Source organism: Oncorhynchus gorbuscha, linkage group LG04 (assembly GCF_021184085.1).
Source record: "Oncorhynchus gorbuscha isolate QuinsamMale2020 ecotype Even-year linkage group LG04, OgorEven_v1.0, whole genome shotgun sequence".
Lineage (NCBI taxonomy): Eukaryota > Metazoa > Chordata > Actinopteri > Salmoniformes > Salmonidae > Oncorhynchus > Oncorhynchus gorbuscha.
Window position 1 is genome coordinate 51,769,734 of NC_060176.1, and position 16,485 is coordinate 51,786,218.

Here is a 16,485-nt window from a genome sequence, read left to right on the forward strand (position 1 = left end):
TTTTGTTTTGTCTTTCATACCATGTCATGTGTCTTCTCAGTCATGTTGACACTGGTCGACTACCATTGCTTCAACGTATTGTTGTTCTGATTAATATTGTTGTTGTAGTTGTTGTTAATGGTAATCCCATGTCCACTACTACTATTATTATTGCTGTTGGTCCCACCATTTATTTATATACATATATATATATAAAAAAATATATATATATATATTTTTTTTTATGTATACTTTGACAATGTAAGTAATAATTATCTTGCCATGTCAATAAAGTCAATTGAATTGAATTGACATGTATCTTGTCAGTATATCCATAATCTTTGATGTAGGCACTTTTTGTGTTACGTAAAGATAGTGCTGGAGTCATGTGACGACATTTTTATTATCGCGATAACTGTTTCTTCCTGGAGCAAAACAAATAACAGCTGATGTGTTGCCAAATGTCACTTCGCTGGCGTTGATCACATTGTTTTACAAAGGTAGGCAGCATTTTACATTTTGTAAGGGTTTAGCCTACAGTTTACAACTGATCATTATAGCTAACGTTAGCTACACCAAAAAAACTGGTGCTAGCTAGCTATATTATGTCATTGTTTTCGCACTCCTCGAGAGCGCTACGTGTAAGCTAGCTTGCTAGTAACGTTAACGACAATATGCTTTCACCAGTTTGTTTAAGATAGCTAGATGGCAGAGCTTATTTATAATCAACTGACAGTGATATGTAAAGTGGGGTACACTGTGCTAGCCATGATGACCGACGACTGTCATTACACCCTCTCTAGCCATTGCTTTGCTAGTGCTGTGTGAGGAGAGGGTGGATGTGTTTCGTTTTCCCGACACTAGCTAACTCTAAATAGCTAACCCTTACCCTATACAGCTCGAGACTGGTCTGAAACCACGCCTATTTGCTAACAAGAACCGCCTTCATGTAAAGATAACACAGACATCTAGGTCCTTGTTTATCAACAGTAGTCACGTGAGTAAGTGAGTGGTGTTGTTTTGCTGACGCATGAATGACTGGATTATCATTTGGCCCTGTGTTGGCAGCCAGGACCAAACTGGCTAATGTGAGATTAGAAAATAATAATGTACCAAAGACTGTGAGCTGACTGTTGTGCTCCCATTTAACAGACACACTGTTGCTCCCCTTAGAAGCCTTAGGGTGAATGTGGTGAGAGGAACAAGGTGGGAAGGATATGATAGATGGAGGCTGTGAGACAAAAGAAGTCCAAGACCAGTAGCAGGTCTCAGGTATGTACAGTACACTCCTGTATGTCCCTGAGGGCAGACTACTGTCTATTTATCAAATGATGGTGAAAGCATATGATAGTATGTATTACCCTGTCATTATTCATGAGTAATAACCAGTCAGACTACTGTTGTGTGTTACCCCCAACAGGACAGAAAACAGAGGCAGAGTGGACGAGTGAAGAGTCCCACAGCTCTCTCTGCTGGTTGTGATGAGAAACCTGGTGCTGCTGCCCCGCCCAGCTCTGAGTTCACAGACATCCCCCTCAGTCTGCCCAACGAGGGGACAGAGCAACAACAGGGTCTGGCAGAGTTATCAGAGACTTTATCAGAGACATCACAACCATCAACACAGATATTACCACAGACATCAGAGGAATCATTACCAGCATCACAGACACTATCATCATCCACATTATCACAGACATCATCATCAACCTCACCCCAGACACTAGAAAAGCCCTCTGAGACAGAGCCAGAGAAGAGGGATGAGGGGAGAGGAGAGGCCCAAGGGGCTGAGCTCAGAGCTGAACCACCGAGCACTGAGGTGGGGAGAGAGACCCAAAACAAAACCCACATCCAGACTCAGGCCTGCATATCTACGACGCTTGAGACACCCTTGGCCCCCAGCGCTCCTGCCCTCTACCCCTCATTACCCACACTGGAGGAGGGCTCCCTGATGCAGCTGCATAAGGAGGCTCTGCGGGCCTGTGGGACAAGGGGCCCTGCTGTTCTGCCTCTAGGGGAGCAGGAGTGTCCTCCCAGTCTGGAGCCTGTTGTGGAACTAGCTCCATCTGAGGGCTCCAGGACCAGACTGTACCCTGAACTACCCCAGCCCAGCCCAGAACTACAGGTAACCACACACTTACTATGACCCATTGTGGGCTCGAACCGCTTTATATTACAAAGCTATCTATGTTACAAAAGAATGGTGAATAATATTTATTTATAGTGTTGACTGTCTTGTGTTTTTCCTGAAGGCATTCTCGTTGGAGCAGCTGAGTGTGTGGGAGCCAGGTGGGGGGATGTGTGTGTGGTTGGAGGGGGTGGAGGTGTGTGCAGCCCAGTTCGCAGTGTTGGCCCGGCAGGAAGGCCACGAGCTGACAGAACTCCTGCAGAATTACTGGCGCTGCCGCAGACAGCTGACACACGCACACACACAGCTCCACACACACACCTCCGACTGTAACACCACACAGAACCGACTCTGGAGCTTCAGAGATGAGCAGCTCACACTTCAGGTTTGTGGTTCAATAGATTATGTTAGTATACGACTTAACACACATAACACAGAAGCTACAAAGTTATACAGTACACTTCTGTTCTTCATCTCGCTCTCTCTTTAAACCCTTTCTTTCTCTCTCTCCAGGGTGTGTGTGGGGACCAGTCTAAGGTGTATGGCTACCACCGCTTCCAGCAGGCTGACTTCAGTGAGGCTGTGTTGGTGGAGCTGCGGAAGCTGTTCGAGGCCCGCTCTGAACTCCTGCACCAGAAGGTGGCGCTGCACGCATACACAGCTCTGCTGTCACGTCTTCAGGTGGAGTCATACTTACACTGCCTGCTCCACGGTGAGAACACACTCTCACACACACTGTACATACATATACACACAGGTTGGATTTAATTTAATATTTTCCATATTGTACACATGTTTAGTGTGTTTCTTTGTTTAATTAGTTAAGTGTATGTGTGTGTATTGTAGATATGTGTGGTACCCAGAGTCAGCCCAGCTCCCTCCTCCCCCTGAAGGAGAGCATCAGTGTTCTCTTCAGCTTCACACGGAGAGTCCTGGACGACACGCAGTTCCAGACAGACATCCACCTCTGGCTGCAGAGACTGGTACACACACAGACACACACAGTAAACCTCAACACTAGCCCTGGTACAGCAGAACCTGTTATCCCACCTGTTGTGCAGTTTAGTCATGCTATGCTGTGGTGTGTGTTGTGTATAGGTGGCAGTGTTACTGCGTGTGGGGGGATCAGGAGAGCACCTCTACCTGTTGAACCATCTGCTGTGCTGTTCTGCAGGGGTGGGCAAGTGGGCTGCAGCCTTCTTACAGGTGAGACAAACCTGTAAGAAGTTTGTTTATTGTTTTGATTTCCTCAAAAGTAGGCCTGGTTTATGAATGAAGGCTCACTCTACTATTTCTGTATGCTTTTTGGCAGGTTATCATATTCGGCTAACAATGGCATCATTACCAGGTAAAGTTAGCAGTCTTAACTATAACATGCTTGGGGGTGTGTGTTTCAGATCCAGGTCCTGGGAAAACCCACAGGAGTACAGCAGTTCATGCAGGCTCTGGCCATCCTCATGTCTCCAGTCAGGTAAAGAACCCTAACTTCTCACTCTGGCCCCTGACCCATAACACTACATGTCACCACCCTCATGTCTCCAGTCAGGTAGCCTTGACCTTTCATCTCTAATCCTTACCTATTTATGTGATTTTTGCACACTTCAATTTAGCTCCCTATGGGTTTTTCTCTCTGATTGTTGACCCTTCATCTTTAGACACCGGGCTGAGTTCATGAGCCACATGAAGCCCTGTGAGAGTCAGAGTGCTGCAGCCTCTGGCCCTGAGTCTGGCAACTGGACCCTAGTGGATGAAGGTGGAGAGGAGGTAACCGTGTGTGTGTGCATGCATGTGTTGGTGTGTGTGGAATTTGACCCTAGGAGCGTTGGTAGAAGTGTTGTAAGGTTGCTGATGTGCATGAGTGTTTTTCAGGATGAGGACCCAGAGAGCAGCTGGTTGTTACTGTGTGAGGAGGACCTGATCTCTCTGCTGTCCCAGTTCCCCTTCCAACAGCTCTTCACACACCTGCTGGAGATGAGCAAGAAGGGTGTGTGTGTGTGTGTGTGTGTGTGTGTGTGTGTGTGTGTGTGTGTGTGTGTGTGTGTGTGTGTGTGTGTGTGTGTGTGTGTGTGTGTGTGTGTGTGTGTGTGTGTGTGTGTGTGTGTGTGTGTGTGTGTGTGTGTGTGTGTACACTTGTTTTCCTACATTATCAGGATCCCAATGTCCTAACATTTCACCCGAATGTCCTGAAAAGGTATGAAAACAATAACATTTTTGAAAAGTCAGGACCTGAATTTGTTCAAGTGCTATTTTAAGCTTAAGGGTTAGGGTTTTGGGGTTAGGTTAAGGGGTTGGGTTTTGGGTTAGGGTTAGGTTAAGGGGTTGGGTTTTGGGGTTAGGTTAAGGGGTTGGGTTTTGGGGTTAGGATTAGGGAAATTAAGATTTTTACACTCCAAAAAGTCCTGACATTTCACGAAAGTAAAGCTGTGTGTGTATGCGTGCGCGCGTGTGTTGTCATGTATTTGACTGACGTGGTAATTCTGTTATTCTGGTGCCTGCTTTTTGGCTTTGGATGTGCGTGTGTGTAGCTGTGTGACTGTCCTACCATTTTATAACGGATGTTCTTTATCTAGGTGTCTATGAGCCCAAGTCCTACTCCAGTCAGAAGATGATGCGTGTGTTTGCGTTCGCCTCGTCACTGATCGAGCTGCTAGCTGTGGGTCTGAACACCTACGACAGCGCTCGCTACCGCCAGCTAGTCAAACGCATCGGACACACCATACGGTAAGACACCCACACGCAGTACATTTTAGATGTAGGTGTGTTTTGTAAAGGTGTGTAACCGCTGCCTCCTGTGCGCTCCCTCCCTGCAGGATGACGGTGTGTTACGTCAGTGATCACTGGGCCCAGTATGTGAGTGTTGCTGGTCCAGCCCGGCCCAGTACCATCTCTCTGGAGAAACTACAGCTAGAGTACGACCATCTGTTCCTCAGAGCTGTACTACACGTCCTCAGAAACAAGAGGTGCGAGGGGGAAGAAATGGCATGTTTTTGGCTGTCTATTCATACAAGGCAGTAAGAATATTGATTGGGGAGGGCATACTTGTGTGTGTGTGTGTGTGAAAGAGCGAGTGTAAAGTGTTTGTGTATTATCTGACTGTGTTCTCCTAGGTTGGGTATCTGGCTGTTCATGTCAGAGATGCCCTACGGAACCCTGTCCAGTTCCATGCTTTGGAGAGTTCTGTACGTGATGCAGTGTGCAGAGACCGCTGCACCGGACGCACTCAACTCTACAGACAACACATACACCTGCCTACAGGCCCTCAGAGGTACACACACACACACACACACACACACACACACACACACACACACACACACACACACACACACACACACACACACACACACACACACACACACACACACACACACACACACACACACACACAATGGTGATGAGAATGACTTGTGTTCGTCAAGTACTTTTTCCAAAAACACAATGTACTAAAAAAAACAACAACACAGAATAGAGCTCAATATTATACGTTCACACGCATACACAGTGTGTCAGCACAGGAACGGTACGCTAATGATGTACTAACGTGTATTGCAGAGCCGAGTCACCAGGAGAGGTTTGAGAAATGGCTGTGTGAGGTCAACAGTTCTGATGGAATCTCTCTCCTCACGGCGCTAGCTCACATGGCCATGCCCACCCACCACTCTGACCCCACCTTCATTACCACTATAGCTCTCCTCGTCTTCCAGGTAACACGCACATCATTTTTCACACGGAATGAATAGAGGTCGCAGCCAAGCCGGGCTGCCAGTTTCTACTGCAGGTCGCCCCTTTATTTCCATCCCTGCCTCCAGGTGTCCTATGTCAGTGTGTCTACGAGGGAAACCTACTCGAAGGTGGGGCGGGAGCTGCTGGCCGCCATAGCAACCGTTCATCCTTACATCATCTCAGTCCTGCTGGACAGACTCAGAGAGACCATCGAGACAGTCGGCATGGTAAGTGTGTGTGTGTGTGTGTGTGTGTGTGTGTGTGTGTGTGTGTGTGTGTGTGTGTGTGTGTGTGTGTGTGTGTGTGTGTGTGTGTGTGTGTGTGCGTGTGCGCGCACGTGGCATCTGTCAACACCTGGGGTTGCTGTGGAAAGGATAGGGATGAAGACTTCAAGTGCAAAATAGGTGGTTCGGTTAAGTACACCTGCATGTTGATTAGCCTTGTGTATGTTAGGTGGCACTGTACCTCAGTAAGGAGCTGCCCCTGTTCCTGTGGCGTCCTAGCCCGGAGGAAGTGTGTGTGATCGGGGGCTGGCTGCTCCAACACCCCCTCTCTGCTGTGGAGAACAGCCTGGCCTGTGTTCTACTGGAAGGGCTGGACTGGGGCTACACACAGGTACTACACACACACACACCTAACCCTACATTGAGTTTGAGTGTGTACAGTGTGTAATGTTGAGTGTGTGTGTGTCTTGTAGGATGGGACTCTGGCCCTGCCCTCCTCTCTCCACAGTGAAGTTGCTCTGCTGGTGGCAGAAGCCTATCAGAAATACCTCACAGACAAGCCATACAATGGACTCATCTCAGAGGGAATCAAACAGGTAACGCAGATACACACAGTGCACATCATACACCCGTCTCATCTCTGAGGTTAACACACATCTCTCTGTCTCTGTCGATCAGGTGTCCTACCTGGCTAGTGTTCTCCGTCTGGGTCTGTCACCTGAGGCTTCCTTCAGCCAGTGGGCCTGGCAACTGTTGCTAAGGCTGAAGCTCCATGGCAACACCCAGTACCCTCAAGCAGCCTGGTCCACCCCCGGCTCTGCCCCCAACCCCTCTCCGGAGCTCACGCACGCCCCAAACATGCACCCTGTTCTAAGGGCCGTAAAGGTGGGCCTTCCCATTGGCTGCTACCTGGCCATTGCCATGACAACTGTAGGACACAGGTATGACCATCTGCTCTCTCTCTCACATCAGAATCCCTTTATTCGCCAAGTACATTTGCACATACACGGAATTAGACTAAATGAACAGGTGCTGCCAGCAATAGACAAATGCACAAACAGAATACAAACAGAGAAATTTACACAAAGTCGACATACAGAATATACAATATAAATATAGTAATCATAAAACCCTAGAGTATAGGCTGAGCTACAGTGAGGATATAACGTTACAATTTACAGTGGGGATATATCTATATATTCTGTGTGTGTGTGTGTGTGTGTGTGTGTGTGTGTGTGTGTGTGTGTGTGTGTGTGTGTGTGTGTGTGTGTGTGTGTGTGTGTGTGTGTGTGTGTGTGTGTGTGTGTGTGTGTGTGTGTGTGTGTGTGTGTGTGTGTGTGTGTGTGTGTGTGTGTGTGTGTGTGTGTGTGTACCGTTGTAAATACGGTGAAGAAGTTTATATGGTACAAAAGCAGTATAGTGCAGTAATTAGTATTACAGGTCAGTGAAGCCAGCTGCAGTGTCCGGCACAGAGTGCAAAGTCACTATCCCTATGAGCCCTCTGGCCGGTTGGTGAGGACCACAGCACAGTTACATACAGACACACTGCACATGTGTTTAAAGTCTCTCTCTGTACTATTGTGTGTAACATCTATTACCGTCTGTCCGTCTGTCTCCTGTGTGTCTGTCTGTCTGATCCCAGTCTGGAGGTGTTTTGCACAGAGGGAGTGGATCTGTTGAAGAACCTGATTCAGTCTCAACATCTGAGAGCTGCTGTCCATCTCCTGGACAACATCCTCCCTCCTACCTACCCTCTCAGCTTCTACCTGCTGAAGAACACACAGTAAGAGATACACACTATGTCCTAGACCCTACTTCCTCTGTACTGGACAACATCCTCCCTCCTACCTACCCTCTCAGCTTCTACCTGCTGAAGAACACACAGTAAGATATACACACTATGTCCTAGACCCTACTTCCTCTGTACTGGACAACATCCTCCCTCCTACCTACCCTCTCAGCTTCTACCTGCTGAAGAACACACAGTAAGAGATACACACTATGTCCTAGACCCTACTTCCTCTGTACTGGACAACATCCTCCCTCTTTTCTGCCCGCGCAGCTTCTACAGTTAATTTTCAGTATATTTTACCCCTGCCTAAACTAAACCTTAAAATCACACTAAAATCTCACATAACTGGAGGGCTGTGGTATTGCTATGTTTGGACTACGATATATGTTTCTCTCTTCCACTCTCTGTGCCAGGTTTGTGAGCTGTGTCCAGTTGTTCCTGCAGTGTGACGGTGTGTGTCCTCAGGGTGTAACGCAGCAGGTCACCCACAGGGTGGCACCACTCTTCACTGGAGGCACCTATGGGGACATGGTACGCCTGCTCAACAGTGTCATACAGGTATGTACACACACCTAATACATCATAACTGGTGTGAAACATGGGGTTGACCAGATCAGTAGTTTGGCCAGTGGATGTTCCTGCCTCTGAACAGTCCATGAATCTCTTCACGATGAGTGTGTGTGTTTTTTCTCTTTCAGACTCACGTGGTGGAGAGTTCGAGGCCAGGTCGTGTGGGTCCGGCAGCGGTTCTAGAGTTCTGGGTGGGAATTCTAACCCAGCAGAACCTGTGGTACCGAGACAGGACCGTTTTATTCCTGATGGATCAGATCTGTCGATCCGCCTTCACACACCACCAGGAGGAGTGTGTACAGAGATTACTGTACCAGCAGCACAAGGTACACACACACACACACACACACACACACACACACACACACACACACACACACACACACACACACACACACACACACACACACACACACACACACACACACACACACAGAGAGAGAGACTGGAGATTGTAGAGTCCCAAATATTTCAGCTGTTATGCTTATTTTGATCAGTGTGTGTTCATTTTCTGTGAAGAAAGAGTATACACACACACACACACACACACACACACACACACACACACACACACACACACACACACACACACACACACACACACACACACACACACACACACACAGTAGATCTCTCTGTGATGCTCTCTCACCCCTCTGTAGATTGCTTTAGGTTACCATGGAGACCGGGGTCTGCTCTCTTCCCTGGTTGGTTGGATTGCTGGAAATGCCACACCCTCATTCATTGAGGGCCAATCGCTGAGCGGGGAGGTGAGAACTTTAACCTCAGTCCTATCTAACTTGTCGTATCCGTGCTGTCATTCTGTAAGTCAGAAGGAAACATTTTTGCTGCATTTTCCCAAAAGTTCTGCTAAAAACCACACCTAAACAAAATGTCTGTGTAGGTGTGGTTTGTATGTGAAATGATAACTGTATGTGTTTAGGTGTGGTTTGTATGTGAAATGATAACTGTATGTGTTTAGGTGTGGTTTGTATGTGAAATGATAACTGTATGTGTTTAGGTGTGGTTTGTATGTGAAATGATAACTGTATGTGTTTAGGTGTGGTTTGTATGTGGAATGATAACTGTATGTGTTTAGGTGTGGTTTGTATGTGAAATGATAACTGTATGTGTTTAGGTGTGGTTTGTATGTGAAATGATAACTGTATGTGTTTAGGTGTGGTTTGTATGTGAAATGATAACTGTATGTGTTTAGGTGTGGTTTGTATGTGAAATGATAACTGTATGTGTTTAGGTGTGGTTTGTATGTGAAATGATAACTGTATGTGTTTAGGTGTGGTTTGTATGTGAAATGATAACTGTATGTGTTTAGGTGTGGTTTGTATGTGAAATGATAACTGTATGTGTTTAGGTGTGGTTTGTATGTGAAATGATAACTGTATGTGTTTAGGTGTGGTTTGTATGTGAAATGATAACTGTATGTGTTTAGGTGTGGTTTGTATGTGAAATGATAACTGTATGTGTTTAGGTGTGGTTTGTATGTGAAATGATAACTGTATGTGTTTAGGTGTGGTTTGTATGTGAAATGATAACTGTATGTGTTTAGGTGTGGTTTGTATGTGAAATGATAACTGTAAATGAAATGATAACTGTATGTGTTTAGGTGTGGTTTGTATGTGAAATGATAACTGTATGTGTTTAGGTGTGGTTTGTATGTGAAATGATAACTGTATGTGTTTAGGTGTGGTTTGTATGTGAAATGATAACTGTATGTGTTTAGGTGTGGTTTGGTTTGAAATGATAACTGTGAAATGATAAACTGTATGTGTTTAGGTGTGGTTTGTATGTGGAATGATAACTGTATGTGTTTAGGTGTGGTTTGTATGTGGAATGATAACTGTATGTGTTTAGGTGTGGTTTTTGTATGTGAAATGATAACTGTATGTGTTTAGGTGTGGTTTGTATGTGAAATGATAACTGTATGTGTTTAGGTGTGGTTTGTATGTGAAATGATAACTGTATGTGTTTAGGTGTGGTTTGTATGTGGAATGATAACTGTATGTGTTTAGTGTTTTGTATGGTGTGTGTTTAGTGTGGTTTGTATGTGAAATGATAACTGTATGTGTTTAGGTGTGGTTTGTATGTGAAATGATAACTGTATGTGTTTAGGTGTGGTTTGTATGTGAAATGATAACTGTATGTGTTTAGGTGTGGTTTGTATGTGAAATGATAACTGTATGTGTTTAGGTGTGGTTTGTATGTGAAATGATAACTGTATTTGTATGTGTTAACTAGTGTTTAGTGGTTTGTATGTGAAATGATAACTGTATGTGTTTAGGTGTGGTTTGTATGTGAAATGATAACTGTATGTGTTTAGGTGTGGTTTGTATGTGAAATGATAACTGTATGTGTTTAGGTGTGGTTTGTATGTGAAATGATAACTGTATGTGTTTAGGTGTGGTTTGTATGTGAAATGATAACTGTATGTGTTTAGGTGTGGTTTGTATGTGAAATGATAACTGTATGTGTTTAGGTGTGGTTTGTATGTGAAATGATAACTGTATGTGTTTAGGTGTGGTTTGTATGTGAAATGATAACTGTATGTGTTTAGGTGTGGTTTGTATGTGAAATGATAACTGTATGTGTTTAGGTGTGGTTTGTATGTGAAATGATAACTGTATGTGTTTAGGTGTGGTTTGTATGTGAAATGATAACTGTATGTGTTTAGGTGTGGTTTGTATGTGAAATGATAACTGTGTTTATGTGTTTAGGTGTGGTTTGTTTGTATGTGAAATGATAACTGTATGTGTTTAGGTGTGGTTTGTATGTGAAATGATAACTGTATGTGTTTAGGTGTGGTTTGTATGTGAAATGATAACTGTATGTGTTTAGGTGTGGTTTGTATGTGAAATGATAACTGTATGTGTTTAGGTGTGGTTTGTATGTGAAATGATAACTGTATGTGTTTAGGTGTGGTTTGTATGTGAAATGATAACTGTATGTGTTTAGGTGTGGTTGGTATGTGAAATGATAACTGTATGTGTTTAGGTGTGGTTTGTATGTGGAATGATAACTGTATGTGTTTAGGTGTGGTTTGTATGTGGAATGATAACTGTATGTGTTTAGGTGTGGTTTGTATGTGGAATGATAACTGTATGTGTTTAGGTGTGGTTTGTATGTGGAATGATAACTGTATGTGTTTAGGTGTGGTTTGTATGTGAAATGATAACTGTATGTGTTTAGGTGTGGTTTGTATGTGAAATGATAACTGTATGTGTGTAGGTGTGGTTTGTATGTGAAATGATAACTGTATGTGTGTAGGTGTGGTTTGTATGTGAAATGATAACTGTATGTGTTTAGGTGTGGTTTGTATGTGAAATGATAACTGTATGTGTTTAGGTGTGGTTTGTATGTGGAATGATAACTGTATGTGTTTAGGTGTGGTTTGTATGTGAAATGATAACTGTATGTGTTTAGGTGTGGTTTGTATGTGAAATGATAACTGTATGTGTTTAGGTGTGGTTTGTATGTGAAATGATAACTGTATGTGTTTAGGTGTGGTTTGTATGTGAAATGATAACTGTATGTGTTTAGGTGTGGTTTGTATGTGAAATGATAACTGTATGTGTTTAGGTGTGGTTTGTATGTGAAATGATAACTGTATGTGTTTAGGTGTGGTTTGTATGTGAAATGATAACTGTATGTTTTTAGGTGTGGTTTGCGTGGCTGGTGTTGAACATGGAGGGGATGTTTGAGGAGGATTCTCAGCTTGGACGCTGTGTGGAGCATGAACTACTGTCTGATCCAAACCTCTCACCTGACCAGGCTCTGAAGGTACACACACACACACTCCAACCTCTCACCTGACCAGCAGAACAATAAAACTATGAGAGATTAATAAGACTTAATCTGAGATACATAGTGTTTGTGTTTCACTATCTTTATGTTTCTTGTGTCTGTGTGAGACAGAAGGCCCAGCAGAGGTTGAAGCTCCCAGTAGCTCCATCTCTGCAGCGGCTGCAGGTGTACAGGTGGGCGTGTCAGGCGTTGTCCACACCCCCTGACCACCCGCTACTCCCCCTCGTCTGGCAGAGGTTCCTGCAGTTCTACCTGAGACAGCCAGGACCTGAGTATGGGTACGACATACACACACCATAACCTCTAGGCCAGGGGTTCTATGACTTCAGCGCTGCGTCGCTGAACATTTTAGAGTCCTGCCTCTTGACATCAGTGAGAGAATGTTGCAGTTTACAAGATAATTTCCTGCAATTCTACACATTTGTCAATGTGGCAGAGAGAGAACCTGGGAGTTTTACAGCTTTTGAGGAAATACTTGGTGGAGTACTGTGGATACCGATATCCCTGTGAGCCTCCCAGGCCCATGTTGCCCAGGGTTAAGAATATAAATGGTAGATTAATAATATTTCATTGTACTACACCCTCTAAACTTATTCCACGGTTCTTTTGGCCCAAATGAGTTTAATCTGTTTATTTATTTAGAGATTTGACCGCGGACCCCACTTGGAGAACCCTGCTCTAGGCTGGTATCAATTCAGTAATGTTCTCAGTGTGCCCCTGTTTCTGGTGTCTGCAGTTTGGATGCAGGGGGCTGTATTGGTCGTCGGTTCTTCCAGGGCTCGACTCAGGCTGTGTTACTGAGAGATCTGAGACAGAGACTACAGGAGGTGTCTGACTTCCACCACACCGCCAGCCAGGCCCTGAGGGTGCCCCCCACACACACACCCAGCCAGGGAGAGGACCGCCCCAACTCCCCTCCACATCTCTTCCTCACATCCCCACAGATACACACAGAGCTGGTCAGGTACGTACAGCTACTAGTCCCTCCCCTTAACTTTGTGACTGGCTGTTTCCAAGGCTGATCTGATTGGTTGTTTACAGGCTGTTTGGTGTGTTTGCCGTGTGGTTGGACGATGAGACTCTTCAGAAGAAGGAAGTGTATCTGCCCTCTCTCCCACCACAGTATGACCCCCAAAGACTGGCCAAAGTCATGCACAAGCAACAGGTGTGTGTGTCGTGTGTTTTTCCTTGCCACTGTTGCCTCTGCTTTGCCTTTGATGTATTGATGCTAGATGTATTGGTTGCTAGATGTATCATATTGTATTTGATGCTAGATGTATTGGTTTCTAGATGTATCATATTGTATTTGTGGCTAGATGTATTGGTTTCTAGATGTATCGTATTGTATTTGTGGCTAGATGTATTGGTTGCTAGATGTATCATATTGTATTTGTGGCTAGATGTATTGGTTTCCAGATGTATCATATTGTATTTGTGGCTAGATGTATTGGTTCCTAGATGTATCATATTGTATTTGTGGCTAGATGTATTGATTTCTAGATGTATCATATTGTATTTGTGGCTAGATGTATTGGTTTCTAGAAGTATCATATTGTATTTGTGGCTAGAAGTATCATATTGTATTTGTGGCTATATGTATCATATTGTATTTGTGGCTAGAGGTATCATATTGTATTTGTGGCTAGATGTATTGGTTTCTAGATGTATCATGTTGTATTTGTGGCTAGATGTATTGGTTTCTAGATGTATCATGTTGTATTTGTGGCTAGATGTATTGGTTTCTAGATGTATCATATTGTATTTGTGGCTAGATGTATCATATTGTGGCTAGATGTATTGGTTTCTAGAAGTATCATATTGTATTTGTGGCTATATGTATCATATTGTATTTGTGGCTAGATGTATCATATTGTATTTGATGCTAGATGTATTGGTTTCTAGATGTATCATATTGTATTTGTGGCTAGATGTATTGGTTTCTAGATGTATCGTATTGTATTTGTGGCTAGATGTATTGGTTGCTAGATGTATCATATTGTATTTGTGGCTAGATGTATTGGTTTCCAGATGTATCATATTGTATTTGTGGCTAGATGTATTGGTTCCTAGATGTATCATATTGTATTTGTGGCTAGATGTATTGATTTCTAGATGTATCATATTGTATTTGTGGCTAGATGTATTGGTTTCTAGAAGTATCATATTGTATTTGTGGCTAGAAGTATCATATTGTATTTGTGGCTATATGTATCATATTGTATTTGTGGCTAGATGTATCATATTGTATTTGTGGCTAGATGTATTGGTTTCTAGATGTATCATGTTGTATTTGTGGCTAGATGTATTGGTTTCTAGATGTATCATGTTGTATTTGTGGCTAGATGTATTGGTTTCTAGATGTATCATATTGTATTTGTGGCTAGATGTATCATATTGTGGCTAGATGTATTGGTTTCTAGAAGTATCATATTGTATTTGTGGCTATATGTATCATATTGTATTTGTGGCTAGATGTATCATATTGTATTTGTGGCTAGATGTATTGGTTTCTAGATGTATCATATTGTATTTGTGGCTAGATGTATTGGTTGCTAGATGTATCATATTGTATTTGTGGCTAGATGTATCATATTGTGGCTAGATGTATTGGTTTCTAGATGTATCATATTGTATTTGTGGCTAGATGTATTGGTTTCTAGATGTATCATATTGTATTTGTGGCTAGATGTATTGGTTGCTAGATGTATCATATTGTATTTGTGGCTAGATGTATTGGTTTCTAGATGTATCATGTAGTATTTGTGGCTAGATGTATTGGTTTCTAGATGTATCATATTGTATTTGTGGCTAGATGTATCATATTGTGGCTAGATGTATTGGTTTCTAGATGTATCATATTGTATTTGTGGCTAGATGTATCTAGATGTGTATCATATTGTATTTGTGGCTAGATGTATCATATTGTATTTGTGGCTAGATGTATTGGTTTCTAGATGTATCATATTGTATTTGTGGCTAGATGTATTGTTTGCTAGATGTATCATATTGTATTTGTGGCTAGATGTATCATATTGTGGCTAGATGTATTGGTTTCTAGATGTATCATATTGTATTTGTGGCTAGATGTATTGGTTGCTAGATGTATCATATTGTATTTGTGGCTAGATGTATTGGTTTCTAGATGTATCATATTGTATTTGTGGCTAGATGTATTGGTTGCTAGATGTATCATATTGTATTTGTGGCTAGATGTATTGGTTTCTAGATGTATCATATTGTATTTGTGGCTAGATGTATTGGTTTCTAGATGTATCATATTGTATTTGTGGCTAGATGTATTGGTTTCTAGATGTATCATATTGTATTTGTGGCTAGATGTATTGGTTGCTAGATGTATCATATTGTATTTGATGCTAGATGTATTGGTTTCTAGATGTATCATATTGTATTTGTGGCTAGATGTATTGGTTTCTAGATGTATCGTATTGTATTTGTGGCTAGATGTATTGGTTGCTAGATGTATCATATTGTATTTGTGGCTAGATGTATTGGTTTCCAGATGTATCATATTGTATTTGTGGCTAGATGTATTGGTTTCTAGATGTATCATATTGTATTTGTGGCTAGATGTATTGATTTCTAGATGTATCATATTGTATTTGTGGCTAGATGTATTGGTTTCTAGAAGTATCATATTGTATTTGTGGCTATATGTATCATATTGTATTTGTGGCTAGATGTATCATATTGTATTTGTGGCTAGATGTATTGGTTTCTAGATGTATCATGTTGTATTTGTGGCTAGATGTATTGGTTTCTAGATGTATCATATTGTATTTGTGGCTAGATGTATCATATTGTGGCTAGATGTATTGGTTTCTAGAAGTATCATATTGTATTTGTGGCTATATGTATCATATTGTATTTGTGGCTAGATGTATCATATTGTGGCTAGATGTATTGGTTTCTAGATGTATCATATTGTATTTGTGGCTAGATGTATTGGTTGCTAGATGTATCATATTGTATTTGTGGCTAGATGTATCATATTGTGGCTAGATGTATTGGTTTCTAGATGTATCATATTGTATTTGTGGCTAGATGTATTGGTTGCTAGATGTATCATATTGTATTTGTGGCTAGATGTATTGGTTTCTAGATGTATCATATTGTATTTGTGGCTAGATGTATTGGTTGCTAGATGTATCATATTGTATTTGTGGCTAGATGTATTGGTTTCTAGATGTATCATATTGTATTTGTGGCTAGATGTATTGGTTGCTAGATGTATC

The 16,485-nt window shown here is 42.6% G+C and overlaps 1 protein-coding gene across 6 annotated transcripts in view; it reads left to right on the forward strand.

Moving 5' to 3' along the window:
* Nucleotides 1-375: 375 nt before the first annotated feature.
* epg5 (ectopic P-granules autophagy protein 5 homolog (C. elegans)) overlaps nt 376-16,485 on the forward strand; it is a 29,335-nt gene continuing 13,225 nt past the window's right edge. Inside the window, exons 1-27 of one of the 6 annotated variants that reach the window (XM_046347144.1) lie at nt 376-479; nt 878-984; nt 1,153-1,251; nt 1,400-2,101; nt 2,229-2,489; nt 2,618-2,816; nt 2,951-3,087; nt 3,203-3,310; nt 3,502-3,575; nt 3,760-3,868; nt 3,974-4,088; nt 4,675-4,825; nt 4,915-5,064; nt 5,212-5,369; nt 5,657-5,808; nt 5,914-6,054; nt 6,281-6,442; nt 6,525-6,647; nt 6,730-6,992; nt 7,694-7,834; nt 8,257-8,401; nt 8,542-8,739; nt 9,076-9,183; nt 12,086-12,208; nt 12,344-12,510; nt 12,969-13,196; nt 13,274-13,397. In XM_046347144.1, coding sequence (XP_046203100.1) covers nt 1,204-1,251; nt 1,400-2,101; nt 2,229-2,489; nt 2,618-2,816; nt 2,951-3,087; nt 3,203-3,310; nt 3,502-3,575; nt 3,760-3,868; nt 3,974-4,088; nt 4,675-4,825; nt 4,915-5,064; nt 5,212-5,369; nt 5,657-5,808; nt 5,914-6,054; nt 6,281-6,442; nt 6,525-6,647; nt 6,730-6,992; nt 7,694-7,834; nt 8,257-8,401; nt 8,542-8,739; nt 9,076-9,183; nt 12,086-12,208; nt 12,344-12,510; nt 12,969-13,196; nt 13,274-13,397 — 4,287 coding nt within the window. In that variant the 5' untranslated portion in view covers nt 376-479; nt 878-984; nt 1,153-1,203. Of the gene's footprint in view, nt 480-877; nt 985-1,131; nt 1,252-1,399; nt 2,102-2,228; nt 2,490-2,617; nt 2,817-2,950; nt 3,088-3,202; nt 3,311-3,501; nt 3,576-3,759; nt 3,869-3,973; nt 4,089-4,674; nt 4,826-4,914; nt 5,065-5,211; nt 5,370-5,656; nt 5,809-5,913; nt 6,055-6,280; nt 6,443-6,524; nt 6,648-6,729; nt 6,993-7,693; nt 7,835-8,256; nt 8,402-8,541; nt 8,740-9,075; nt 9,184-12,085; nt 12,209-12,343; nt 12,511-12,968; nt 13,197-13,273; nt 13,398-16,485 lie in introns of all 6 variants that reach the window. The other 5 variants (XM_046347145.1, XM_046347142.1, XM_046347143.1 and 2 more) reach the window with 5 other exon arrangements.